General features: G+C 42.1%; 3 protein-coding genes across 5 annotated transcripts; 1 reads left to right on the top strand and 2 right to left on the bottom strand.

Annotated features, from left to right (window-relative positions):
• Positions 1-82: 82 nt before the first annotated feature.
• LOC146495802 (tetratricopeptide repeat protein 7B-like) lies at positions 83-11,805 on the top strand. Of its 3 annotated transcripts, none has more exons than XM_085143947.1 (6): positions 83-477; positions 3,043-3,093; positions 5,629-5,769; positions 7,220-7,422; positions 9,475-9,548; positions 9,964-11,805. In XM_085143947.1, exons 1-6 carry the CDS (start codon positions 303-305, stop codon positions 10,109-10,111), a joined length of 792 nt encoding a protein of 263 aa, XP_085000073.1. In that variant the 5' UTR covers positions 83-302; the 3' UTR covers positions 10,112-11,805. The 3 variants fall into 3 exon arrangements, with proteins under 3 accessions (XP_085000073.1, XP_085000074.1, XP_085000075.1); XM_085143949.1 differs by lacking the exon at positions 83-477 and adding an exon at positions 672-1,055; XM_085143948.1 differs by lacking the exon at positions 3,043-3,093 and having other exon boundaries at positions 87-477.
• Positions 11,806-15,281: 3,476 nt separating this feature from the next.
• Positions 15,282-23,532, bottom strand: LOC146495803 (calmodulin-1-like). Its single transcript, XM_085143808.1, has 6 exons — positions 23,323-23,532; positions 17,678-17,708; positions 17,439-17,582; positions 17,223-17,329; positions 16,432-16,567; positions 15,282-16,319 (listed from the first exon to the last, which is right to left on the bottom strand). Exons 1-6 carry the CDS (start codon positions 23,515-23,517, stop codon positions 16,291-16,293), a joined length of 642 nt encoding a protein of 213 aa, XP_084999934.1. The 5' UTR covers positions 23,518-23,532; the 3' UTR covers positions 15,282-16,290.
• Positions 17,776-21,643, bottom strand: LOC146495804 (uncharacterized). The gene has a single exon (XM_085143809.1). The coding sequence runs from the start codon at positions 18,821-18,823 to the stop codon at positions 18,221-18,223; it is 603 nt and encodes a 200-aa protein (XP_084999935.1). The 5' UTR covers positions 18,824-21,643; the 3' UTR covers positions 17,776-18,220.
• Positions 23,533-27,279: the final 3,747 nt, after the last annotated feature.

Here is a 27,279-nt window from a genome sequence, read left to right on the forward strand (position 1 = left end):
TAAATACAAAATGCACTTTTTAAATTATTTCATTTATTAAGCGGCGAAAAACCTGCCTGTTCCTGTGTGAAAACCTGTTGCCCTCTAAATCTAATAACTGGTTGTGCCATTCTTGGCAGCAAGAGCTGCAATCAAGCATTTGAATAACTGGCAATGAGTCGTTGTCTCTTCATTAATAACACAGTTCCCTTGAAGCTTAATCTAACTAAGAAAACAAAAGGTAACCAAGGCACTAAAATGCTTTATCTCCTTGTTTTGGAGGTCATGTTTGCTCAGCAGCTCAATCCCAGGCCGTGTGTGGCATGTGTGTGTGTACTTGCATGCGTGCGTGCGGATGTGCTTTTTCCCTTTGTTTAATTCCACGTGTGTTTCGTGGCAGTGATTCGGGGCGTGGCAGCAGTCTGTTGGATAGAGCCATAGCAGACAGGCGACAGCTCAACGCTATGACCCTGCCTGACTTCAGTGACCCTGAGACTGGTAGGTACACACACCTGAAATCTGTGCTCGGCGTTCATCAGTAAACTTGTAAACGGTTTAATTATTCTTTCTCATCTAATGGTCATCCTGATGTCTTTTTTACAGATAGCAGAGGGAAAAGTCTATAAAAGAATCTGATTTCTTTTAACTTAATGTATAAATTTAAAAAATGGGAGCATTTTAAAAAATGTTGTTTGAAAAAAGGTCTTTTTGTTTCTTTAATCCTTCATTAATTTCACTCATTTCTGTTTTATTTCCTCTTTTTTAAGTCTCAGGTTCTTCATCTTCGCTCTCTGGTTTCGAACCAGTCTCCCCCCCCTCCCCCTCCACCATGTCCACCGTCTCCTCCCCGCTGTCTTCCCCTTCTTCCCCTGTCTTCATCTTCCAGCCTCCCCGTACTCCTCTGCCTCCACTCCGAAAACCACCTTTCCGCTCTCCTCTTCCTTCCCTTCCCCCTGCCCTTCCTCCTCCTCTTCCACCTCCACGCACAAAGACCAGGACTCACTCCTTCTGCAACCACGCCATAGTCCGCCAGCTGTCCTCCAACTGTAATCCTCCTCCGCTCTGCCTGTAGCACGGTGTGGAGACTGACCACAAACAGATGTCGTCACTAGTTACTTTTGCCTGTTTCTGTGATTTTCGAGCTACATATGTTATGAGTTAGTTATAACATCGTAAAAATTTATGTCCAGAAACACGAATAGAATTAAAGATCCAAACTATATTACGAAGCATTTCGGAGCCTCCTGAGAGACCAGTTGGATCTCTGTCATGCTCATGAAGTCATGAAATTTCCAGTACTGCAGAGTACTGTCAGGCCAAGCTGTATTACTTTAATAATGCTGAGAAATTCACTGATATTTAAAACTTAAAGAGGACGGAGGCAGCACCATTTCCTGACACATTAAATCCTCCTGGATGTGGTTTTAAGGCAAAAGAAAAATCTTAAAAGTTAAAAATGCTTCTGTATTTTTTGGAGAAGATATTAATTACCTGCTTTGCAATTATTTTCTTACTTAAAGGCATCACTTGTTAGTTCCTGGCTTAATATAATGTGCCCATAAACCACCAGCTATCTTTGAATTGTTCGATATCTAAGAAAGCTCCTCTTATGAGCAGCCACATCCTTCTTGTGCTTTCACCCTCACTGATGCTTGAGCGGATCGTGAATTAGAGAGATTTGTTTAAGCCTGGACAAAGAGACTAAAGAAACTAACCATTTTGGAGTTTTGGCTGAGACAAACTCCACAGAGCTGCTGTAAATCCTGGCATGTTTGCAGAAACTTTGATGTGGATTGAGCTGAGTTTTGATGCATTTGCTTTGCATATTTTGTTACTTAAACATGCACGCACGCACACACACACTCATTTTATTTAGCTAAAATTTATTGCTCAGATGGGGGGGAGGCAGTTTATGTTATAAAAGATTTTTTTTCCACAGATCACAGCTGCACTTTCTCTGCACCTCTGTTTTTGTTTTTAATAATTTTCAGTGTTTCCATCTCAGCCAGCATTAATTTGTCGTGCTTCCCAGTTTTGATGTTGACCGTCCTTGTTGCCATCTCTCTTACTAATGATAATAATAATGGTAATGGTTGTCTTTTAGATTATTTTTCCTGCAGGCCACAGAACGGTGACAGCTAGTCGATCATCATGGTTACTGAAAATATGATAAATTTACTTTCTTTAGGAGATTTTTGAATGATTAGTTCAGTAAAAAGCTAATTCAGATACGCAGGTGCACCACATCATGAGGTGTAAAATATAATGTTCCTCACCAAATTTTGAAACAAAAACCTGTCATGACTTGAAATATGGGCCTTCTCGACATTTTGGTATTTAAAAAAGCTTTATGGCACTAACTACTTAATAGGCCACTGGGTGTGCATTTATGGAGGACTGACTCTGCCAAACATTTAAAAAAACAGAAAAAACCCCCCAAAAGAATGAATGACTCAGTAAAATGAAGTAATTTTCCATTAAGCAAACAAACTAAACATAATTAGTGTTTTATAGCACATAAAAATGAGCTTTTACCTACAGTTATTTTATTATTATTTATTTTAATTTCCTTTTAGTGCATTTATTCCTACAAATAATTGTTATTTACCGATTATTTTTTCTTGACCTAAATATTTCAGTATTTCCACACATACTGATTTTTTTTTTTAAATTTTCTATACATATTTTTTTTCCATCTATGAAGAAACAGCCCTCTTATTTTGAAAGTTCAGTTACTGCTAATTCCATGAGAATTCTTTTTACATTTTTTTTTTTTTTTTTAATGTAGTTATTCACAGTTTGGTCTGTTTCGGTCCTCCATATTCACATGTTCAATCAAATCTCTGTCATTAGAAAGGGTGCATGAGTGGAAGCAGCTCGCCTGCTGTCATGTGGTCTAAAAGTGAGGTGTGAAGAATGAAAACCCTGCGGGGTGCTGCAGTCTACCTTCTGTGGATTCTTTTGTTTTTTTCCTCATCATGCTTTGGATATTTCTTCTGTCTCTTCCTCTCTTTCAATCATTAACAGTCGTCTTTCTGTTTCTTTCCATCCCTTCGTTTTAAGGCGGCCTTCAGGACGCTAACACTCTTGGTCTTTCCTCCATGTTTTCTGTTTGTAAGTAGCCATCTAACCTCCATCTTTTCTTTTTTTTTCTCCCCCTCATCCATTCTTCCGTCATTGCTCCCCCTTTGTCCCAAGAGGTCCAGATATGTGCCATATTCATATAACGAGAGTATGTGCAAATATCTTCTGCTTTAAGGTGACATCTGTAAACAGTTTTTTTTGTTTTTGTTTTTTAAATCATGCTGGTGGCTGATCCAAATGCCCACAGTGAGTTAGAAGGAAGAGCTCAGGCATCTTTTGCATGTTGTCACATTAAAGCAGCGTGAAGGTGTTCAGGAAACAACTTGTTTGGATTGTTTTAGAGCACAATCCAGACGAGGGTCTTATTTTCCAGCACACAGGTGTTATTTCTGATGCGTTTATCCTTTTCGGTAACGTGAAAGAGAACAAAAACTCACCAGGAAGCAGTTTCCTTCTCACGAATGTGATGGTAGTTGTGACAGTAACTGTTACAACAAGCTCGAGGCAAATTGCTGACAGATGCTCAAGTGTTGTAATCAATTTAACGTAATCTGGCTGAAATCTAACAAACCCCTGTGGGAAGACTTCCCACAGGGGTTTGTGGGAAGTCGCACAAATGAGGAAGTGGTGCAGTTTCTCATGAAAGGCATTATCAGCTCTGTACAGCTGATATCCTTCTCTGTATTCTGACACTTAGGCTAACGATCGCATCTTTCACATGATGTCAAAGTACCGCTCGTGTCAAATATGGGTCTTTGCAAAGTTTTGCGTTATTTCAGTGAGTGCCTCCCGCCTGACGCCCTCAAAATCAACTGTGTACCATAACTTACAAGCTAAGTTTAACCTTCATACCATGGAATTTGGCACTATTTTGGTCTGTTTATTTTTTGATAACTGAAAAGCACATTTAAGTCCAGAAGGAAACACGGGTTGAAGGTGAGCCTGTTATCAAACTGAGGATAAAAAGAAGACCTCGTTTTGAGCAGCCACATATCCCACATGGTAATCTGACCCTTGCAAATTTAGCCAAGTTTTTTTTTGGGTTTTTTTTATATGGATCGACCAAGCTGTATCGAAATATTGACTTACACCGATCAGCCCGCCCCAGCCTACTACTCTACAAACCCTCAGTGACCAAGTAGGGCGTGGACTCTGCAGTGGTTTTTTACCAGAGGAGTCATTAAAATTCTTATTTAAAGAGGTGGCAGCAACACACCACTGGAAAACATTCAAACACACCCTGACATCTTCGTAGAATCACAACAAGCATAACGTGCAACAATAAACACTCCACGAATGATGTGAAGTCCAACACAAACAAAGAGCAGCACACACAAACAGTAAGACCTGCGGGTAGAAACAAAAAAGAAAACGGCAGCTGGAGGAGGATCGGAGGAAAGGAGGTGCACGGGAGCATAGTAAGCAACAGATAGATGATGGGGAGGTCACAGGGTGACAGATCTGAAGAATCTAGAGGCAGGGAACACTTTGGGCTTCATGTAATCTGTAGATCTTTAATTCAGTGTAATTCTGGCGTATTTAATACATTCGTGCAGACCTCCCTCTCACTGGCCACCTCCTCCAGCTCCTCTAGGGGTGGAGGTGTTCACTGGCCTTGGGTAAAAATTCACATTTGCCATCTTGCAGTACAGAAACAGGCTTGCAGACAGACGATGCACAGAGCAAAGTGAAACAAAGTAAGACTGAAATAAATCAAATAAAGCTTCAAATTACCGAAACAAACTCCACCTGCAGGCTGAAGGTGTTTATTCGCCATCATCGGCTTAATTTAGGGAGCGCTACACGCCATCCTGCCCGTGTTGTGCTGCGTTCGGCTGGGCTGCTGCATGGTGGCTAATAAATTACTCTACAGCAAACAGGATTCTCAGCTGAATCGAGACATCCTTTTGCCACGTAGTCCTCTCTTAGAAATCTTTAAAATTCAAATCTTCTCCTTTTTTAAAATATTTTTTTATTATTGCTTCAGTCAGTGAAAGGGACAGATCAGATTAAAGCAAGCTGTGTTCGAGGCACGTTTTATTCATTTTTAATCCCTTTAGGTTGTAATGCATATGACAGTTTAGCGAAACAAGACAAAGATCAAATTTTGTGATGTGTAAGGGGGTCGTTCTGTGTGGCGTTGTGATACGTTTGGCTTTTGTGGACCTGCTTTTCCTCCCATGCTGACCCCTGTAATAGTCCGCGGATACGCAGACCATCACAGCGACACTTCTTTTAGTTACTAATGAGCAGAGTGATGCAGTTTTATGCATGATGGTGACACTAATTCGTTGTAACTCAGGGCCCTAACACTGTGCCGCCGAGTGCTGAATGGCGTGGACTTATTTTAAGGCTTGAAAAACTGTGTGCCAGTGTGGACTCCAACTGTTTACTGCAACCAAACACTGCAGAACCACAGTAATCAGTGGCCTCTGCTGTTGTTTTGTTCAGTTAAAATCACCCTGCATTGTGGCACATGGCTGCCTAACACTGCTGTTGTAGTGGTTAGTCACAACATTTGGAAGATGGCGTATTCGTCTGTGATGGTTTGATTTCCACCTCCAGGTTCGGTGCACGCTACCTCCATAGCAGCCAGTCGTGTGGAGCAGGCTCTATCCGAAGTCGCCTCCTCTCTGCAGAGCAGTGCCCCCAAACATGGACCCCTGCACCCCTGGATGACCCTGGCTCAGATCTGGCTCCATGCAGGTATCGTCTTACTCATTCGCAGCGCACGCATGAAAGTTATTTTATGCCTTAATAATTAATCATTTTGTAACTAGCCGTCAAATACAGCAGGGCGCTGTCCGCTCACCTCTTTCGCTGTGGCTTGTGGTCGATATTTGCTTCATCAGAGAATCAGATATGAGGTCAGAGTGAGTGCACCGGCATCAGCCTGCAGGACTTTATTGAAGAGCAGTTTGATTAGATATGTACTGGATATATTAGATTTGCCCTCACTTGAGCTCAGATTCTGATTTCAGCGACCAGACTGCGGTGTCCACACAAACAGACACACACACTCGGGCTGAGGTAGTTTGTCCGCCTGTTTATCTGTCCAGCTGCTTCCTGTCAGGGTTGGCCATGTCCAGCCCGGCGATACGGCTAATGTAATCAGCCAGTTCAGGCTCATTTCCTCCGTCTCTACTCGTATGATTCTGTCTTCATCACACCAGCGCAGTGAAAGCATCAGCTGGGCATGAAGTGAAGAAGTCTTTTTTTTCTGCTCGTGCAGCTTGAAGGGAAAAATGTTTTTATCCTTTCTTATTTTCTGCATTATGTTAAGAGTATTACCATGTCCGTGCAGCAAAAGCAGTCCAAAAGTCACATTTAATTAGTCATTCAAACAAACAAAAACTGCACATATGTGCAGGACATATATGATGACGGCAGGCCAGTGGCGAGGTGTGTCGCTGGAGATATAGATTACACGTCAGGCATCAGCTCTGAGCCCCTTTTTGTTTGCAGTGGTGATGGACAGGCTAACAGATGAGGTCAGGCAGGAGTCTCTGTGGACGATGATGGACTTTGAGAGTAGGGAGCAGGTGGAGGAAAGTCTGGGGAGGTGGAGGTATGCTCTGGAGTGAGGAGGAATGGAAGTCAGTAGAAGAAAAACTGAATATATGTGTGAGAATGAGAGAGCAATGGGTGTAATAGTGAAGCTGCAAGGAGTGTAGGTAGAGAAGGTAGATGAGTTTGGAGACAAAGTTAGAGAACTAAGGCTGAGATCGTTTTTTGGACATGTGTGGAGGAGGAGTAGCGGATATACTGGACAAAGGGTCCAATATGGAGCTACCAGGCAAGAGGAAAAGAGGAAGAACACAGAGGATCAGTATGTCAGTAGAAGATGCTGGGATAGGGTGAGATGCAGGCAGACTGTAGCCAGCCCCAAAGGGAGCAGAAGAAAGAAGAAGATGATGAAGAATGTCTCATTACATCCACAAAAGATCAACAGATACGAGAGATCATATATCATCAACATGTGTAAACTTGCACCGAATGGGCTTCAGATGCTTTGAGGAAAAACATGGAACAAAAATGATGTTTTCATAAAATTCTTTCGGTTAAGATGTCACAGTTGGAGGAATTTGTTTTTTAGCCCTGGAGGTTCACAGTGTTTCTATCAGTTTTAAATTCTGCGTGTGTCTCTGTTGAACAGCTGAGGTGTACATCGGCATGTCAAAACCTGCTGAGGCCACGGCGTGCACGCAGGAAGCCGCCAACCTCTTCCCCACGTCCCACAACGTCCTCTACATGAGGGGGCAGATAGCCGAGCTGAGGGGCAACATAGACGAAGCCAAGCGCTGGTACGAGGAGGCCCTGTCCATCAACCCGACTCACGTCAAGACCATGCAGAGACTGGTAAGACACTCTGTCCTCCACCTGCCCGCCTGCAGTGCCCTCACACCCTGATGGGTTTTGTGTGTTTTTATGTAATTACCTACAGTCTGCTGGGACGGTTAAACCTCACCTGAGGAGAGCAAGTTTGTTTTTTGTTTTCAATCTGCTCCGTCTGCCCTTGTCAATGCATTCACTCATGTTGGCAGGCCAGAAACGAACAGATCTGCTGATGCAGAGAGTAACACACAAAAATTCTCTCCACAGCAATGGCAGCTGAAGGAGGATCAGTACGTCAGTAGTCAGTGTGTCCATCTGACCCGAGTGCAGATTAAAATGTTTTCATGCATTTGGAGGCTTTTGACAATTTGTGTAGTTGGTATTTTAGCTTGAAAACTGGATTTTGTGTTTTTTAGAGTTCTAAAAAAGGGTTCTGCTTGGTAATTGTGGGGAAAGTTTCGAGCTTGTTTGTATCTTTTGAATGCGTGTTTGCAGGAAAAGATGGTGTAGTTGAACATGCCTATAAAGAAAATTGGCTTTTTCTCCAATTTATTCAGCTTATTTAATGTTAAGTGATAATTTAACAATAGATGAAAAGAGTGAAAATAATAAAAGTGAAATAAAGAACTGAGCTGACTGACCCACGGTGGAACATCAGTCTGCAAAAGTTAAATCAGGTAAATCAAAGGAAGTAAAAGCTGAGACTAAAATGAAAAGCACATGAAGAGTACTAAAAAGAAAAGGAGGAGAGATTAAAAGTGCAGTTATGGAACAAAGAGAAGAAAAAGAGTAGGTTGGAAAAAAAATATGATGCAACCTTAAGTTAAGAGCAACTAAAAACAGGAGGAATTCATGTTTATTTATAAAAGTTAAAAACAACAGGAGTTCAGTCAGAGTGCTTTCCAGTCACGAATAAACAGAAATAATCCGGACAGGACTACTCGACAACTCTGATCCATTTCTTCTCTTCTGGATCTCTTGGTGTGCCTGGCATCGTTATTAGTTTAAAGGGTCTCCTTCCGGGTTACTCTGCTAATAATCTGCGGACGCCATGAGGCAGTGAAGCAACCCCAAACCAGATGATTTCATCACCTGCAATGACGCCAACTTACAAGAAGAAGAAACACTTCCCTCATCATACTCACTCGCGCTACTGTAAAAGTAGGACGGCAACCTCTTTGTGACTGGAAGAAGTCGGAAATTGCCAGTTGAGGTGATCACTGGGACACCCTCGATCTTCGACTGCTTTCGATTGGGGTCGCCTTTTGAGAGGCAACCTGTCTCCAGACTTGGACCAACTGCAGTCATGTTCACAAATAATTTGGGTCATGCTGTGGTCTCCAGCCACTGTTTTCCATTGTTCTGTTTCCATGGGGTTAAAATTCTGTTAAGACACGTGGTTGACAATAAGACACACAAAAAATGGTGGGTGGCACCGAAAAGCACAGGTGTCAAACGTAAGGCCCGAGGGCCAGAATCGGCCCGGCGGAGCCTGCAAGAGTTTTATTTTTAGTGGACAGTCTCAGGAATAAACTACCAAAAGATGAAAGTTGGCTGACGTGGCCACCCGTGTAAAAGGAGTTTGACATTGCTGCTGTAAATAATTCCTTGCAACACGGAGGCCGATAAAGACCAAGTGGCCACTCGAGGAACTGCACACTTTGGCACATTAGCTGTGGAGGTGGCTGTCCCTCAATAATAAACCTGTTGAAGATTACTTCCATTAGTTTTTCCCATTTGCTGAATTTGATCTCCATAGCTCTCATGCAAGAAAAAAAAGGGAGTAGAGAGCTCAGACCCAATGAAAATCCTCATCTTATAACTGGAAGTGTGTAAAATACGGCAGGTAGTTTGCGGTAGAAGATAAATGACACGGCGCACTGTGTAAATTTGAATCTCTGGTTTTAAATTCTTCATGAATAATAAATGTTAAAAGTGAGAGGAGGGTGGCGGTTACCGATATTAAATGTAACTTTAGAGCTTCTTTTTAAATGAAGCCAACTGCTGAATCATTGACACACAGCATGATAAAAAAGGAGACGTTCTCTTCTTCTCTTGTTGTTTTCTCTGTTGCAGGGTCTGATCCTGCACCAGCTGCAGCGTTTCAGTCTGTCGGAAAAGGTGCTGAGAGACGCCGTGCAGGTGAACAGGTGAGTTTGTTTGTGTTTAAACATGGTGATGTTTGTAAGTTTTCTTCTTTAAGGCACCTGTGGTTCAACATTTTTCTATTTCCTCACTTCTTCATCTTTCCTTCCCACTTCCTCTTACATCCCTTTAATTTCTCCTCTTCTTTTACTTCTCCTCCCTCTTTCTATGCTGCTGTTCTCCTCTCATCCTTTTTTCTTCCTCTTTTTTTCTTTGCTTTCCTCTCCTCCTATTTCCCATCTTCTCGCTTCCTTGCCATCCTGCTTTCCCTCTACTCTCATCTCTTCTTCCTCCCCTTCTTTCCTTCTCATCTTCCATGTTTTTCCTCTTCACTATACTCTTTCCTCTACTCTTCCTTCCCCCCTTAAATTTGTTTCTGTTCTTCCTCTTGTGACCTCTTCATCCCTCTGTCCTCCTCAGCACGGCTCACGATGTGTGGAACAGTCTTGGCGAGGTGTTGCAGGCTCAGGGAAACACCGCCGCTGCCACTGAGTGTTTTCTCACCGCCTTGGAGCTGGAAGCCAGCAGCCCCATCCTGCCCTTCACCATCATTCCCAGAGCGCTATGAGAAAAACACACACACAGAGCGTGCCTGCATGCCACTTCACAAACACACACACGCACAGACCTGTGAAAAGGTGTACTGCCAAACCTTCACACACACATAAACTCAGAGTGTATATAGAAATGCAAAGAGTACAAATAAACAGGCTTCCCTCTGTCCACCCGTGCTTCCCACAATGCCTTTCTTGTGGCCATGTCCCACGTCTACGTGAGTGTGCGTGTCTCCTTCCCGCGCTGCGTGTTGTCTCCTTCGTCATTAGTCTCAGAAGCCTGAAAGTTGTGTTTACATGTTGTTTAGTCCAAATACACACACATACACTCTGAGCAATTTTAACATAAATGGATTCGATTTCCGTTAAAAGCCAAATATGCATTTACTTGGTACTGTTCACATCGATGCAGCAGAAAACAATCTTTCAAAAGTGGATGCAAGCGCCAAAACCTGTCCGTCCCGCTCCCTTCCTGTTTTTTTTGTTTTGTTTTCTTATGATGATTTACTGAGTTCAGCAAGATGAGAGAGCACCATACAATTTAGAGCCACCAGTGGACCCTGTTTTCAGTGGGTTCATGTCTTCATTTTTAATCCCTCTCCAGAATCGAAGCTGAAATCTTGTTTTTCTACAGTCGACTTTGAGCATCATGGGAAATATCGTAGTTTAACATCTGCGACAGGAACGAGCACTGCTGCCCTGCATCTTTTCTGCTTTCTGATAATTCATCAGATAAAACTCTGTGTAGTCTCTGTGTTCTGCCCTCACCTGGTTTAGTCAGTGATAAATATTGCTGTATGTATATGCTTGTTTTTTTTTTTAACACTACAAAAATTCAATCCCATTTTATATGCACGCACAAACACTATAGATCAGCAGCAGATCGAGCTGGGGGTCGAACCACTGATGAGTATTGCCTTCACTGTACTGTAGCCCTGCACCCGTGTTAGCATTGTTAAAATTTTGAAGACAGGAACCCACTGTAGTAAATTCAGACTTCTGAGTGGTCAATGGTGTTTGACTCGACACTAAGATCATTTTCCAAAAGTATCTGTGCCACTTTTTGGTGCTTGTATCCACTCAGGAAAGATGCTCGTGTAATGTTATCTGCATCTGCATGGAGGGGGATCGTTGTTACTGTATACCTGGCTCAGGATCAGCCAGGTCTTTAAGGTATCCAGCGGAGCATCGACGGACTTTCGCTGAGAAATAAATCGGTGTAAATGCCAAACCTCGGGTTGCATTCGCCCTCGCGGGAAATCTGATTTCCTGCAGCTGATCTTAAAGTGTTTTTGTGAAGTTTTTAAGTGGAAAAAAATCGAAGTGCCACCTGGAGCAACTCAAACAGCAACAACGTATAATCTGCGGAAAACTGTTGGAATCTGTGCCACATCTTTCCTCCGGAAATCAGATTTCCTTGTTGAGCGCAAATGCACCCGCAGTGATTGTGTTGTCTTTGTGTCCCATCACCAGATTAATATTTTTATTTTGTTTTTGATTATAAATACAAAGAATTATTGCTGTATATTTCATTGTTCCACTAGTGTATTATTATTTTAGAGAGTAAATTATAACTATTTTCTGGAGAATGATGTTGCTGAGAGAGAGCGAGGTATGAAAGGACATCCTCCTGAGCTCAGGCTGTGAGTCCTTTGTGCTGTAAATGAATGATTATGAAGACCAAGATAATAAAAGTGGATAAAAAGAAGATGTCTGATGCTCTCTGGTTCTCTTGTGTGTGTGTGTGTGGTACTCCTCCCGGCAGCGACCTTGGGGTCGGCGGTGTGTGTTACTTTCTCAGGTGTGTGTCTGTCAGCAAATCGACGCGTGCTCCTTTGTGTGGTTTTTATCAGAGGATTACAGCGCTGACAGGTTTTGTCCTGGAGCATCAGGAAGCCCCCGCTCAGTCTCTCCCGCCCGCCCAGTCCTGAGGTCTCTGCTGGACTCTCAGGTGTCACTAGAGGTTAATCTCTCATAAAGGTCATCACCAGGGTCCAGGTGTAAATGTTTGCACAATTCCTGCAGTTGCTGCCACAATTTCAGTTTAAAAATGATGCAAAGTACTTGCTCACTGGGGTTTCTTATTATTGGCTAGTGCACAAAATGAAGCTTGTTGTAATTTGTTTCAAAAATGAAACTGCAGTCCCTCTAATGGCCACCTGAGGCTGGCTCTAAATGTGAGTCCATCAACAGGACAATAACTAAATAAAAACGAATGCATGAGGGCATAATGTACTGATGCTTTCGTCAACGAATAAAAACGAGATGACAATATTTCGAATGACGAAATCCAATCTAGAACTAATTAAGTTGTGTAGAAAGGCGGGACAAGTTTGGAATTGGTCCAATCAGAAATAATTTGATTATAATAAAGGCAGCAGCAGATTTGATCAGCTCCTGGGAAACAGTACAACAGGCCCAGTGTTTCTCATGAAAACAACAAAACAAACATTTAAGGAAAATAAGACGCATTGTAAACCATGTGGAGCAATTGATAAAGACAACTTTACACTCCCATTTAGTCTGCTATAAACTTATCATGTTTAGTCGGCTAAAACTGAAAGAATTTAGATGCCTAAATTATAACTGAAACTAAATCAAAAACCCTGGCAACCACAGGTCACTAAGAAAAAATGTGTACTCTTCGACCAGCTGCCAAGTGGTTGCTGGCGGTTGCTAGGCGGCCACGGTCACCTGCAGTCTGCATGAGTGATGCGAACTTGTCTGCAAACACGCTGCAGCAATCATATTTCTAAAGGAAGGGCGTTTACTTTGAAGGCGAATGAACTTTTTCAAGGTTTGCTGCCACTCAGAGACTAGTTGGCAAGTGTTTGGAGGTAAAGTTAAGCCAATCTACTAGCAACCAATGCAGTCATGAGGAGCCACTCCCCAACCAGTCAGGGGAATACACATTTTTCCTTAGTGACCAGAAGTTGCCAGGAAGTTGTCATCCACCTTGACTCGCTCCTGTAGTCAGCCTCTAGTGGCCACTAGAAGAAGTTCAGTTGCTGGAAGTTGCCGCAGCTAGTCTGAGGCTTTAGGAAGGGCTGAAGCAATGATGCTGAAACTCTGCACAAGATAGGAAGTGAAATGTGATGCTTTTTATTTTTTGCATGCAGCTGTGAACAAATAAAAACATGATTATGTTCCAGTGCGTTAAGTTGTTGCTCTTACAAACATTTCTTTAATGCAAATGTGCAATGTGTGTGAGAGTGTGTGTGTGTAGGGTGTCAGAGGGACTTTTCCAGATAGCCCAGAATGTCTTGTCTGCAGATGAAGAGCTGTTGCTAGGCAACAGAGCCAGGGACAGGATGGGCAAAACAGAACGAGAGGAGGGAGCAGAAAACTGTGGGAGCTGGAGGAAAGAGTGGGAGAAGGAATTGGAAGGGGGAGGGGGGGCTTGAGCGATGATGAAGACGACTTGTATGAGGAGGTCAAAATGAAAAGCTTCATCTTGAATATTTAAGACTGAGGTGGCGATTGTGGGATTGCAGAGGAGCAGACAGGGGACGGGGAAGTGTAGGAGGTGTTGGATGTATCCATGCATCCCTCTGTCACACACAGAGTTAGTAGCTGGAGTTATGTAACAGTCTGAAGTGTATTAATACATCTTGCTGCTCTTTGCTTGCTATTAGTGAGCTGCCACTCCAGCATTAATAACGGGCTTTCCAGTGCAGAAGATTCTCCCCTCGCCTTCAGCTCTGCTGGCTCCAGATTGCTCTCATAAATATTTCAGCCTTTCACCTGACAGCTAGAAGAATGTAGTGAGGAGCGAGTATCTGAGGGATGGACTTATATGGGGGTACTGCAGAAGATGAGGATTTTACTCATCTACCCCTCAGAAGGAAGTTTAATCATTTAGTTCCCATTTTTGATTTTCTGTTTGTTTTCTTAAATTTCTGCTACATTTACAGGATTATCGTGGCCAGCTGATCACAACTACTCTATCATTACAAAAAAAACAAAACACATTTTTGCCAGGCACATCAGGCGGTGCTGTGATTTGCTTATACACAGAGGTCAGAACTGTTATTTGTATGATTATTTCTGCTCTTAAGTTGGGGATTTAACATGAGTATCTATGGTCTTGCCTTGTGTTTTGCAGCCTAGTCTATAGCCTAATGCTAATCTGAGTCACTAAAAAGGAGTGACAGTGCCCTATGAAGCATTTAGATTGGAAATGCAAACAAATCTCCCTATAGTACCCAGAATTTATCAGTTATGGAAAAATTACACAAATGTTTTGGTCAGGGCTAATACCCTCCATCCCTTAGAGCACAGGTGTCGAACTCCAGGCCTCAAGGGCCGGTGTCCTGCAGGTTTTAGATGTGTCCTTGATCCATCACAGCTGATTGGCTAAATTACCTCCTCAACATGTCTTGAAGTTCTCCAGAAGCCTGGTAATGAACTAATCATTTGATTCAGGTGTGTTGAAACAGGGTGAGATCTAAAACCTACAGGACACCGGCCCTTGAGGCCTGGAGTTTGACACCCCTGCCTTAGAGTGAGGACCTCAAACATTTGGTAGGACTCGGGGAGTAGAGCTGCTACTCCTCATATCAGAGCTGGCACCGGGTTAAGACACCGGGATGGACCCTGGACAAACTGGAGAGATAACGTGTCAGCTAGCCTGGAAACACCTCTGTATTCCCCTGGATCAGTCGAGGGAAATAGGACCTGGCCCAAAGAACTGGTAGATGACTGAATGGATGGTTCACTAGTGGATTTATAAAATATACATTCATTAACAGTTGATTTTCTAAGACTTTATTTACCTTCAATGGCCTGGCAATAAATGAATGTGGGTTTACTAACGAGTCAGTGAAGTAAGACTGAAACAAAACATCACAAACTGAAGCCAACAACTGACGTGACTTTCTAGCCAATAATGGGAGTGTAAGTTGATAAAGCCACCCTGTTATCGATATATGGCTCCCAAACACCATCTTTTTTTATACAGTCCATGGTTGCATCCTTTTATCACCGTCTTGTGCTTTCGCAGAAAGTAGTTTTTGTTAATCTCATCCCAAAATATGTTAGGTGGGTTTCAGAGTCTGTGCTCACAGTAAGACATCACACCGATTACCAATGAGTCATTTTAAAGCAGTACTTCCCCCACAGAGTTGCAGGAAAACACACAAGTCAGCTTTAAAAAAAAAAAAAACCCACACACAAAGTGGCATCTCAGTTCATGTTTGTGTTTTTATTGGAAAAACAAAATGTAAAGACGAGCATGTACATCTTGGAATGCAGATCAACTGAACCAAACAGAACAGCTGGACTGGGCCGGGCCTCGCCGCACCCATACACACACCCACACGCACGCACGCACACGCACAAACAGAAGATAGAAACACCGCAAAGCACCGACCCCCGTCCCCACTAAAGTGAACTCGTGTACGCACACAGCATTTGAGGCAATGACATTATTTTCTTTCATCACTTCCTGTTAATCTAAAACCATTGTTTACTGAATGTTGCGTCAAAAGCTGCTTGTGTACGTCGATCATCTTTAACCAACCGCCCTGAAACCCTACGACACACTCGCCGCCCAACATGGCTCAAAATCGTCCCCCCGCCTTGAACAAAAGGTGAACACACGAAGGAAAAGTGACATGCCCGAAACACAAGATCTAAAATGACTTCTTATTTATTCTATTTTTATGCTTTTCTTAAAAATATCTGACTTCACTCAGGTAAGCAAACTGTGAAAGCTTCTTCCTTCGCTCAGCTAACCAACACCTCCTAGGCCGACCTGAGGACCACCGACTGCTTTCTCCTGCTGTGCTCTCGACGCTAACCCACGAAAAGCCTCATGCATGAAGAACAGAAATGAAAGAAGACAGGAAGTCGAGGAAGAAAGGCGAACGGCCGTCCCGAAACATCGCAGTGACGTCAGGAAGCCAGCTGCGCGGCGACCGCTCGGCTGTTGAGTTGAGATCTGATTGGGCAGCTCGGCGCTGAGATGGGAGAGGGGAGTGGGACGGAAAGGTGGGGGTACAAGCCAGTACATGCAGATTCAGTTAGTTTTTTTTTTTTTCCTTTTTGTGAACTTGTTTAATATGGACAGATCTGAGATTTTGAACATTCAGTTTAAGTTGTTGATACAGAACAGTATGATTAAATGTAGATTTTTGCAATAAGAGGTAAGTGAAACTTTTGACGGATTCTTTGTCGTTAACGCGAGCCCAGTTCACTTGGCGGTCATCATCTGGACAAATTCTGTGGAGAACGAAGAGGCGGAGAAAGAAAAGCCATCAGGAATTATAACACAGCAAGCCTCAGGACCAATCAGAGCTCTGGAGCTTCTAATAACAATCATGACCAAGCTCACCTTCGTAGTTGACCTGTCCGTCCCCGTCGATGTCTGCTTCCCTGATCATCTCGTCTACTTCCTCGTCTGTCAGCTTCTCTCCCAGGTTAGTCATCACATGACGCAGCTCTGCTGCACTGATGTAGCCATTTCCATCCTGACAAAGAGATGGGGAAAAGTGATCAGACCAACATGCGTGCCATTTCAGTGTTTCTCTGCATATCTACTCTGGATTTGTGAGGCAGGAGGTCAAATCCAAAAAAAAGGATCACGTTTTACTCTTCACCACATCCTCCAACGAGGAGCACGCTGGATTAGTTAAGAGTCATTTAGGAGCTGTGGCTTCATATCAGAAGTGTTGTTATGAAAGGGGTATTTTATTTTGAAAACTGACTGGCCACTTCCTTCATTCCTATTTCTGACTTCCTGCTTTGAATATGACATGAGGCGAGTCAGTTTCCCCACACAGACTTAAGTCGAGTCGTTTAAATGCTTCAAATGCATCGGGACGAGTGCTGAGAACACACCCAGGGCTCGTATGGAAGTTTTTTTGAATTTACCAGCTCTTTTCTACTCTTCTTATCAACAGGAAGACCTACACAATTTCTCTTGTTTCCAGTGACTGGAAATTGCTAGGAAAAGCAGCATAGTATGCCATCTTTCATAAATTCCCAATTATCAGAAATCAGACCGCAAGTGCCACCGATTGTTGGAGTGTTCTGATACCTTGCAAAGTGCCTGACGCAGCTGTTATACTGACTGCAGCATTCATACGTCAAAATACGTATGAAAAACATTTAAACCAGGCCCACCTTATCAAAGACTCTGAATGCCTCCCTGATCTCCTCCTCACTGTCAGTGTCCTTCATCTTCCTCGCCATCATTGTCAGGAACTCGGGGAAGTCGATAGTCCCGTTGCCTAGGAGTAGGAGGAAAATATGACTCATCATTGATAAAAGGGTTATTTTAAAAAAGACAAGTTAGACAGATGAATCCTTCCCCCGTGTCGAGGGAGGACAGCAGCGTACCATCAGCATCCACCTCGTTGATCATATCCTGGAGTTCTGCCTCGGTCGGGTTTTGACCCAGTGACCTCATGACAGTGCCCAGCTCCTTCGTGGTAATGGTACCATCTCCGTCTTTATCGAACAGGGAGAAGGCCTCCTTGAACTCTGAACAGGCAAACGAAGAGAAGAAGAAAGGACATTTAAACTGCAGCTGTAAAGACGTGAATAAAATTAGAAGTGTTTTTATGGCATCACCTTACCAGCAATCTGCTCTTCTGTTAGTTGGTCAGCCTAAAAAAACAAAACAAAAACACCAAAGAGTGAATTAATATGCTATGTTATTACCAAGATTGATTGAAAAAAAAAAAAAAAGAAATCCAATACAATCGTTTTGGTTCAACAAACTAAGCATTTTTTTCTTTTAGTGAGACTTGATTATCTTTTAAATTGAGATTAATCAGATACTGCCTCATCAGGCGTCACAAACAGTGGTGAGAACTGCTTCTGTAAGCACTTTGTTGTGGTCGACTTGTGACATGCAAGCTTTGCCTGGCAGAACTCTTCATCTCCAGTCATCATCTTCACAGTTTACCATAGCTTACTGCTTTTACTGTCATTTAGTGATCTAAAATTTCCTTATTTCGAAAGGCCCATTTTAAAACCCCAGGATTATGTTACTTTGAAAGAAAGAAAGAAAGAAAGAAAGACAAACTCCACACAACATCAACAAAAACACTGACAAGGCTTCAAGGCTTTTGATAATGATATTAGGAAGCAAATGCAGGGATTAATCAGGGATCTCATTACTTGAATCCAACCTTTATATCATCAAAGTGGATATCTGTTAGGTCTGCCACCAGCTTCATTGCTTTTGGTTCTGTTTTTTTCACATCCCTGCCTCCACCTCCTATTCCTCCATCCAGTCTTAACCCTCCAGGCCCTCTGCGCTGCTTCAGATCCACACCTCTTCCTGCTCCACCACCACCACCTCCTCCAGTTTTCATGGTCAGCCCATCGAGCGCTCCCCGCACCATCACCAAGCCCTCAGCCAGGCACTCAGCCTGCTTGCTGGTCTGGACGCCCTGCTTTTTTACTTCAGCCAGCTCGGCTTTGGTTCTCTGCAGGCAGTTCCTCAGGTCCTGCATCTCTCTGACGAGGCCATCCATGCGGCTTGATGACGAGTCCATCAGCATCTGCAGGAAGGCCCTGTAGCTCCTCTCCTGCCGCTGGATCAGCTCTTTATAGTAGTGCTGCTGTTCGTCCAGGAGGTCATAAACGGTGGACAAGCTCACCAGCTCGTCCTCTGCTGGGTAGACGGCGATTTTCTTGGGCAGCATGACGAGTGGGTGATAGCAGGAAGGGCAGGAACTGGGAGGAATGGGTGGATGAAAAAAATGGTTAGACATCTATCCGTTGCTTCTGATTGGCAGAAAGGATGGAAGGAGGAGACTTTGCCATGTCTCTGAATAGTTACATATTCAGGAACATGGATTATAAGATGCTAAAAGATGTTTTTAGTTGTCCTGGATGGGCCGACGGATGCATCAGTCGTCTCGTCTTTCAGTCATTCCAGTGTAGATGGATGACAGAAGTTTTCCCCAGAGCAGAAGGAGTCAGCAGATTGACACTGACCAGCCAGGTTGATGGAAAAGTTGCTCCACCTGTTGACGTTTTCCTGTGTGTCAGTCGCTCAGCCAAGCTTTCTATCCAAGTGACCAGGCACCGTTCTTCCCTGGCTTCAACTGCCTCCAACAACTTTGGAGAACCCCTCTCTTAGCAGTGTTTCAGCCTCCCCGACACATGGACATTCAAAACCTCCTGCGGGAGCTCAACACATGAAGAGCAGCGGGACAAAGAAATCGAGGCTGGAGGAGGTCAGTGAAACTTGTCAGTAAAATTGACATTAGGTGTGTGAGAGTAACGGGGTCCAGACCAGGGGGGAGGTCATGAGAGTTCAGTGTGTGTGTGCGTCTCCACATGTATATGCTAATCTGTCACCTGTCCTCTCACTGCTGCATTTGCAGCTCCCAGGGAGGATCGGTTGGCTAGTCATCTGACCTCCTGCAAAGCATCATGGTTCACACCAGGTGGACCCCTCGGGAAGTTCCCCTTTCTCCACTTACTAATTTGTCCCCAAAGCAGGCCAAACTTACACCTTCTCCTCAATGCAGATGGGATTTTTTTAAATTTTCAGTTTGTTTCTAAATTAAACTTTCTACATAAACTGTCTAAGGTGCCAAGACTATCAACGTCTATACAGCTTTAGGGAATTCAGCTTCACTTTTGAATCACAAGGGTCATAAATAACGATAAGAGTGCCTGTAATTGATTACTACGTCTTCTACAATGAATATGTAGCTTGCAAAGGGGGAATAACAATAGTACATGCATCCTGTTCATTTGTTTAGTTTTCCATTCCATTAATATGATACGGGTATTGGGTTAATAAGCTATAATCCTCACTGGGAAGACAATATCAAGCCTGACCTCATCATTGCTTTCCTCGTGAAAGATCTTATCATCTTTATATTTGTTTTTGGATGAACTTTATTGTGTTCATGGGAAGAAATGGTAGTTTAGATAAAATCTATACAAATACAAAAATATTATCATGATATTAAGGCCCTAATTATTTAGCATAATTGCAGACTGGTTACCTAATTAGAAATCTATTTTTTAATAAAGTAGATTTCCTTGAACTTTGTGGATATGCTCAATGGGAAAGCGAGAGGTCGGGCACATTAACAGCACTATCTACATGATCCTGTTTTAATAATAAAAAATGCCGGAAGCCAAACCTGAAACTGAAACTAAAATGGTAAAATGATCAATTGCACAGCACTGATATCTGAATCAAAATATGCTGTGTACTCATGTGACCCAAGGGAAAGGCGGACACTAATGACAGCACTGATCTGTGTCAGGCTGAGCGATGGTTAACAAGCTGCTAACACCTCTAATATCCAGGCCAAATTCCTCTCAAGACGCCTGGCAGTAGAGCCGCGTCAAGTATGAGGGCTCTATGATTTCCTTCTACAGCACCCATGGGTATTATTCTGAAATGTAAAATTAAACTCCGTGCAGATGGCTTTGATTAAAGCTGAACACAACAGCTTCTGTTCCCTGTACTTTGACAGTTAAAGTGGACTCATGATGGACATGTCACGCAAGACAAGTCTGTCTGCTTTTAAACAAATCCTGCATATGTAAGGAAGTACAGGAAGTACAGCTTCAGCCTACTTCCTGTGTCAGCTTTCTCACGTACGTAGCTATAGCAACCACAAACTAACCACTGGGTAATTTCCCCCGCAGGAAATGGCCTTGTAAAGCAGCTTTTAGAGGTCATTATTAGGTTCGGGGACTAGATAATTAAAGTACAAACTCTGGAGCTTGAATTACATCAACCAATTAGAAGCAAGACTGAAACAAACATTAACAATGTCAAATCTAAGATAAAGCCAACAGTCTTCACTGGGGGTCATTCGACTAACTTGAACCATTCAGGACCTGAAGCGATTTTCCCCCTCAAATTCTTTCTTAGAGGGTTGATCAGCGCCAGGTGGGCAGCTTGAAATAACAGTTGTGCACCTTGAACCTGAAGGCTGTTGGTTTGTGTTCCTTGTCAGATGCAGGCATCTCTCAGATGACTAATTTTTTTGGACATGATCTCACAATGACAAAAATAAACATTATGAAGAACAGCCAGAGTAAACTATATTCTGATCTACAGGCTGAAGAACGCCAGTCAACATCTGCACGCTTGTTCTCTATATGTCTAATACAGTAAATACACACACAGATACAGAGCTTTACATCTCCTGTGTCAAACAGTTTTTTTAAAAAAAAAAAAAAAAAAACTACAAACAAACACTAATCCATTATGCAGCCCTAATAAAAACAAGCTGAAAAAAAACAACTCCTTTTGTAAGGAGAGCGTTTTTCTGCTTATTCCTACAGAAAAAAAAAATAAAGCCAACTTCAGAGCCCTGTAGCCAATCCAAAAAATTCAAATAAGAGAAGCTCCAACAACAATTATCTAACACTAACTTTAAATGTGCTACTGCAGAGCAGGAATATGAAACGTAAGGCCTAGAAACACTCAAAACCGGCCCACCCAAGTAGGGCATAAACCTCTCCCAGTCGATGTGCAATGAGTTTGACTTCCCTGCTGTAGTGCTAACCAGGACAAAAGCTGCTACAACAGGTAAAGTGGAACTTTAATTACCTGGGACGCTGTTTGCACTACTGTTAAGAGTCTGGGGTTTTCTGGGGTTTTTTTTGCCCCTCACATAATTATATCATGCGTAATTATATTTTTAGGCAGCAGTTTATGGTTGTATGTATTTGACTTCCTCTCTTTGAAGCCTAGACACATGCTAGCTTTATTATAGACTTTACACTGGGAAGTTCCACACCTTAATCTTATTTGTAGACATAATTTTACCTGATTGGACCGATATGTAAAGATTCACGAGAGAAATATTTTCCACTATTGAAGGGCATATATATATATATATATATCAAAACTTGGAAGATGGAGGAATGGTGGTGTAAATAATTTCACTCTTCACACTAGAAACCACAGCCAGAGTCATAAAAGAAAGAAATGTTTACAGTTTTATTTTAAATATGTTATTAATTATCATCAGACTACCTGGTTAGGTTAAGGTACTGTTTTAAGGTCAGGTAGTAGTACCTGGTTAGTTACCAGTTAGGTTATGGCACTCTTAAAAACCACCTGGTGAAGTTATGACACCAAAGAGAACTCTGTTAGGTTTAGGTAATAAGGGGTATTTCGTTAGGGTATGCAGTAAAAACATAACCAGGCAAGTTACAACACTAAAAGCCACCCAGAGAGGTTTAGGTGCATTTATGTGCTTTAACCAAAAATGTTTTTTTTTTCAGTAAATGTTTTTTAAAAACATGACATCAAATACACACTGAACAAAAATATGAGCTACAAAAGGATCAATTTTTATACTTAACAATATGGTCCTGAATGTGTAAACGCAAGCAACTCCCTCCACAAGCTATAAACGACAAACCTGGGTGGGATGCTACCACTCCCCTGGAGACTGGCACAGTGCATTCATGGACACACACACTGGTGTATGTGCGTGTTTAAATAGTATAAATAGTGTAACATGGTGCTTGCAGTGTGCATCCACTGCAGACCAGACTGTTCATCTAGGATCATCAATCTGTACTTAAAAATGTGACGTCAAAACAGGTCAAACACGTTTTATTCTACGCAAAGCGTATGCATGTATGTACACTATAACCTCTGGCCTAATTAGGACTATCAGCGGCTTTTACAATGGTTACACGTTGGACTTTGACAGCTCTTATCTACAACTGTTAAGCTAACGCCTATGAAAATATGCACCCTTACATAAATGGTCTGAACATGGAGGGCAGATGTGCACCTTTATTTTACAGCTCCATGTCTCAGAATAATCAGCAGAGAGAGGCAACTCTCCTCCTGAGAAAATTAGCCATCCTTACATCCTTACTAAAAAAAAAAGAAAAAAAAACCCACCGGAAAATCAGGCTATCGGCGAGGTGTTAGCTGTGATGCTAACCAGCCAAAAGCTCTACCACAACTACCAACTGTGGCCACCTGTAACGAGTACTACCTCTCAGTTCTCAGTTTGTGAGGGTGCTTACGGCACCAAAATCGGCTGCAATTTCACAGAGTGGGCTCTTAAAAAGGGGGGGAGGAAAAAGCCGCGGTGGTAATAAACTGCTCCGCCCGCAGGGTCTCTGTCTAGTACCGCCACAGTATTAACGTCCGTCCCTGAGCGCTCTACTACGGAGATATTTCAACCCCGCATCTGGCTTCCAGTCAAGTTCGCACAGCTTAAATCCACACACATCTCAAGGCACGGCTGGTTAAAATACTCACCATGTCTGTGCGGAGTTCCAACAGCGGGTCTGCTAACGCTACGGGGAAACAGAGGGAAATGGACGGTCGCCACAGAGCAGGAGGGCTGGCTGCTGCTTGGGGGCGGGTACGCAGGACAAAGCACCGCCGCACAGCTCTCACGGTATTCCTCCGCAAAGACCTGTGAGTATGGCTCCACGCGTTCATACGCACCATCTTGTCATGTTTAATTTAAATCCAGAGAAGTTAGGAGTTGGAATAACCGCACTTAGTTAGAAATCAGGAAGTAAATCAAAGTGGAACTGTTTTTTAATTGAATGGTAAGGTCTATATTATTACAATGCTTGGACAGGTTGGTGGTGTTGGGAGTACATATACTTAAGGAAAGGGTGTGATACAATAGGTGCAGGCTTCGTTTCTTTTTATTTTGCCAGGAAAATAGGAAACGGCTTCGGAAATTTATTCAAACATGTGCAAATATGCACAGAAATATAGTACACAAGTCTTGTCCTGTCTTCCTCCATTTGTCACTAGCCAGTCATGGCAGATGGCTACCCCTCCCTGAGCATGGTTCTGCTAGTGGTTTCTTCCTGTTGAAAGGGAGTTTTTCCTTCCCAAGGTCGCTAAATGTTTGCTGCTGGGGGGTAGACACTCACTGTTGAGTGTAATCTGGCAGTTGTGTAATCTGGCACGTCTCAGTCTTTTGTTCTGTTTCTCTTCATTAAGAATAACTTCTTGACAGCCAATCTTCCACAGAGACCGTTTCTGATAACGCTTTAATGAACAGGAGATGGATCTACTGAAGCTCCAGATGCATCTCTCAGGTCCTGTGTTAGGTCTTTGCTGTTCCCCTGTTTCTTAAATACTTGACTCTTGGATATGGTTCATCTGCTGTAGATATTTTTTCAGGTCGGCACTTCTTCTCTTGTCTTTGACTTGTCCCATTCTCTCATTATTTTTTAAGGAACCACAATGCTGAGATGCCTAAAGATACAAATGATCTGTAGACACAACACTGGTCTGGTTCATCCTGTGAGTGAGGTGCCTTTTCATCCTTGAATGATTCACTGCTCAGTATTGAGTGGCTTGATAAACAAGTAAAATATGTTATTTTGAAAATGGTCAGGTACAAACAGCCAATGTCCAAAGAAAACAAGAAAGATCTTCAGAAACTCTGGAGAACTAGAACTTTACTGTCAATGTAAATGTGCTTTTGCAGAACATTTGCTGCTTGAGTTTCAAAATTTAAATGTAGGAATAACATAAAATTTTGCTTTTTAAATGACTATAAGGACTTTTTTAATGTATTTAAAACATGAATGTAAATGACAAATATGCTGTAGGCTTTAAAATTTTTAAGTGGGACACCTGGTAACCCTAGTTGCATGAAATGTTGAGCTTTAAGTATCCGTCACCTGGACAGGATATGTTATTTCACCATTTTTGACAATGTGGTGGAGCCGGGGGATCATAGCACTGAGCTTACATCATGGTGGATGACCCACTCTACCTGTTAAATCACAACCACTCCTATATGCTGCTCTCACACTTATTGTATTTTGTCACACAATAAGAATATTGTGTGACAAAAGATCACGCTCCAGGAAATAGGGGGGAAAATGCTACAGCCTGAAAAGAAATGGTAAACATAGATAGATGTAGCTTCCGGCTCTGCAAAGTGGCGTTCTCATGAGTCCCCCAAAACCATTTTTTCATTATACTGGCCACCAGGGCGGGATACCTGTGATTGACTTAATATCCATTTCGGGTCATCACTAAAAACGTTTGGTCAATTTTTGTATAGTTTGGTTACTCTGAAAGGAGGATTTGCAGTACATTCTCTCATTAGCAAAGGCAGTGCCAAAATGCCTTAAACATTTTTGTAATGGTCACCTACTGGAAAAGTTAGAAACATCTTCATGGCCTCAGTTGCTTTTTTCAGGTCACAATGAAAAAAAAATATTTTGGAAACTTTAAAGATTACCAGGATGATTATCCAGGACATGAGTTTGCAATGTACCTGGTTTACAGTCATATCTACCGCTCAGGTGTCACGTCTGATTTCAACACACTAGCATGTTCAGATTACCAAGTTTAGAGGAGAAATAAACATATTTACCGCACAATACAGACAATCAAGTCTTAATTTGGGATCTAATTAATTAAATGTAATTAATTACACATGGTGAGGTTAATGTTAACTAGTGAAACCAGCAGGACTGGCCTCATGTGTCAGTCAAGCTTCACTTTCCTCCCATTAGTTATTGCTGTAATACTAAAAACATTTAAATCAGCATGTTACCTGCCCACTTTCTGCCATCGCCACCAAATACAGGTTAAGGTTTAATTATTATTTTTTTAATTGCAGTTAAAAAAAATTACAAAATAACATTGCTCACAAGCATAGCATGGTATGTGTTTGGGTGTTGTTTATGGCCATTAATTATTTTCTGTATTTACTTTAGGGTTAGATGGAACACTGGCTCTTACTTAATTTTCCAACAGTTGGTTACGAGAATATGTGGATCTTATATTGTTTGGCTTTAAACATTAGTCTGCCCACTGCACAAAACTTGCAGTTTCACTCCGTACAATTTGACTGTTTAAGAGCATCGACAGTCCCATTAGGTTGAGGCATCAGTTGGTGAGTCAGCCCAGACATTTCAAATGTCATTTGTCGCAAGAATAATGAGAGGTGCTTTCTGAATATGGTTTGCTGTTTTCGAAATGTAAAAAAGGCTTAAAACATTAGTTTTTTCCTTTTATGCTGAAGCCACTGGAATGATTTCTACATATGGTTTTGGATTGCTCTGTATTTATTGGTCACATTAACACATATTAAAGTGATTAGGAATAGTAGTGCAGGTTATGTATATGCAGAAATAATATACTTACATTTTCATCACATAATTTAGGAGTTGCCAGCCTACATTTTTGGCTTTGAGAAACTCTCTATTAGATCTTATCCAGTCTAAGTATCCTGGATAAAGTATCATTTTAAATAGAGTGCTGTTACCTGTCAGCACCTGTCCACTCTCCAATTAAATAAAACCTCTCTTATTATCAATCTCAAGGTGGTTTCTCTTTTACATATATTTACATTTAAGGCAAAATTAATGTCATGTGGCGATCTATTGGCGTCATTATGTTTCATGACAATTAAAAATATTGAAAAAATATATGAATATCAATAATTATTATGACCTCAATAACGCGACAGTAACACGCTAGCGCGGCCGCGCAGAAACTGACGGACTACTTTGTGTAACGATCTTTTATATAGGCGGAAGGATACGCTCTAAACAGCGCGGCTGACGGCACTGGGTACAGTTGCAGTTTTGATTTTGAGAGCCGGATTCTGATTGGACAGCGCGGACCCGCAATGTGCTGCAAGCTGTAAAGAGGCTGCTGATTGGCAGGAGGGGATCTGCAATGCGTCAAACCACAACGCGTCTCCACCGCAGTTGTAGACAGACCGGAAGGCGGGTAAGATCTGCCAGGTAGTTTACAGGTGTGTGGCAAGCAGAAATTAAGATGTGTTATCTTATTATTTAAAATTATACTTTTAAATGTATTTGTAACAAAGTTTGTTGTACAATTGTTGAGTAATAGAATAAAACTGATATCCACCTGAAAGTTAAAACTGTCTGCATGAATGTTTTGTTTGTTTTCTGACTCTGTTTGAAAAACTAATTGCCCCCTGCTTTTAAATCGTGAATTAACTGTGATTAACAACATTTAACACAAGTTAAATTTTACGAACCACACTCAAGAGAAGTAGACTAAAGGTGTCAAAAATATGTATTGGTGTCACTTTACAATATATTTATCATCATGTCACATTTTAAAGAAACCAAGTAACATACATCTATCAGTCTGGAAATAGTTATAAAGTTTCTAAAGTCTAAATTTTTGTGGACTCCAGCAAACGCCGGAACAAGTCTTCATAAGTTAGATAGTATCCAATCTGATATTGGA

This window comes from Neolamprologus multifasciatus, chromosome 19, assembly GCF_963576455.1.
Source record: "Neolamprologus multifasciatus chromosome 19, fNeoMul1.2, whole genome shotgun sequence".
NCBI classification, from domain to species: domain Eukaryota; kingdom Metazoa; phylum Chordata; class Actinopteri; order Cichliformes; family Cichlidae; genus Neolamprologus; species Neolamprologus multifasciatus.

Coding starts and splice junctions, on each gene's coding strand:
- LOC146495802 (XM_085143947.1), top strand. CDS start 303: ATGTGTGTGTGTACTTGCATGCGTGCGTGCGGATGTGCTTTTTCCCTT. Junction 3,094..5,628: donor TTCCTCCATGTTTTCTGTTT/GTAAGTAGCCAT, acceptor TTCCACCTCCAG/GTTCGGTGCACGCTACCTCC. Junction 5,770..7,219: donor TCAGATCTGGCTCCATGCAG/GTATCGTCTTAC, acceptor TCTGTTGAACAG/CTGAGGTGTACATCGGCATG.
- LOC146495804 (XM_085143809.1), bottom strand. CDS start 18,823: ATGTCTAACCATTTTTTTCATCCACCCATTCCTCCCAGTTCCTGCCCT.
- LOC146495803 (XM_085143808.1), bottom strand. CDS start 23,517: ATGGTGCGTATGAACGCGTGGAGCCATACTCACAGGTCTTTGCGGAGG. Junction 17,583..17,677: donor AACAGAAGAGCAGATTGCTG/GTAAGGTGATGC, acceptor TTGCCTGTTCAG/AGTTCAAGGAGGCCTTCTCC. Junction 16,568..17,222: donor CATTCAGAGTCTTTGATAAG/GTGGGCCTGGTT, acceptor TCTCTTTGTCAG/GATGGAAATGGCTACATCAG.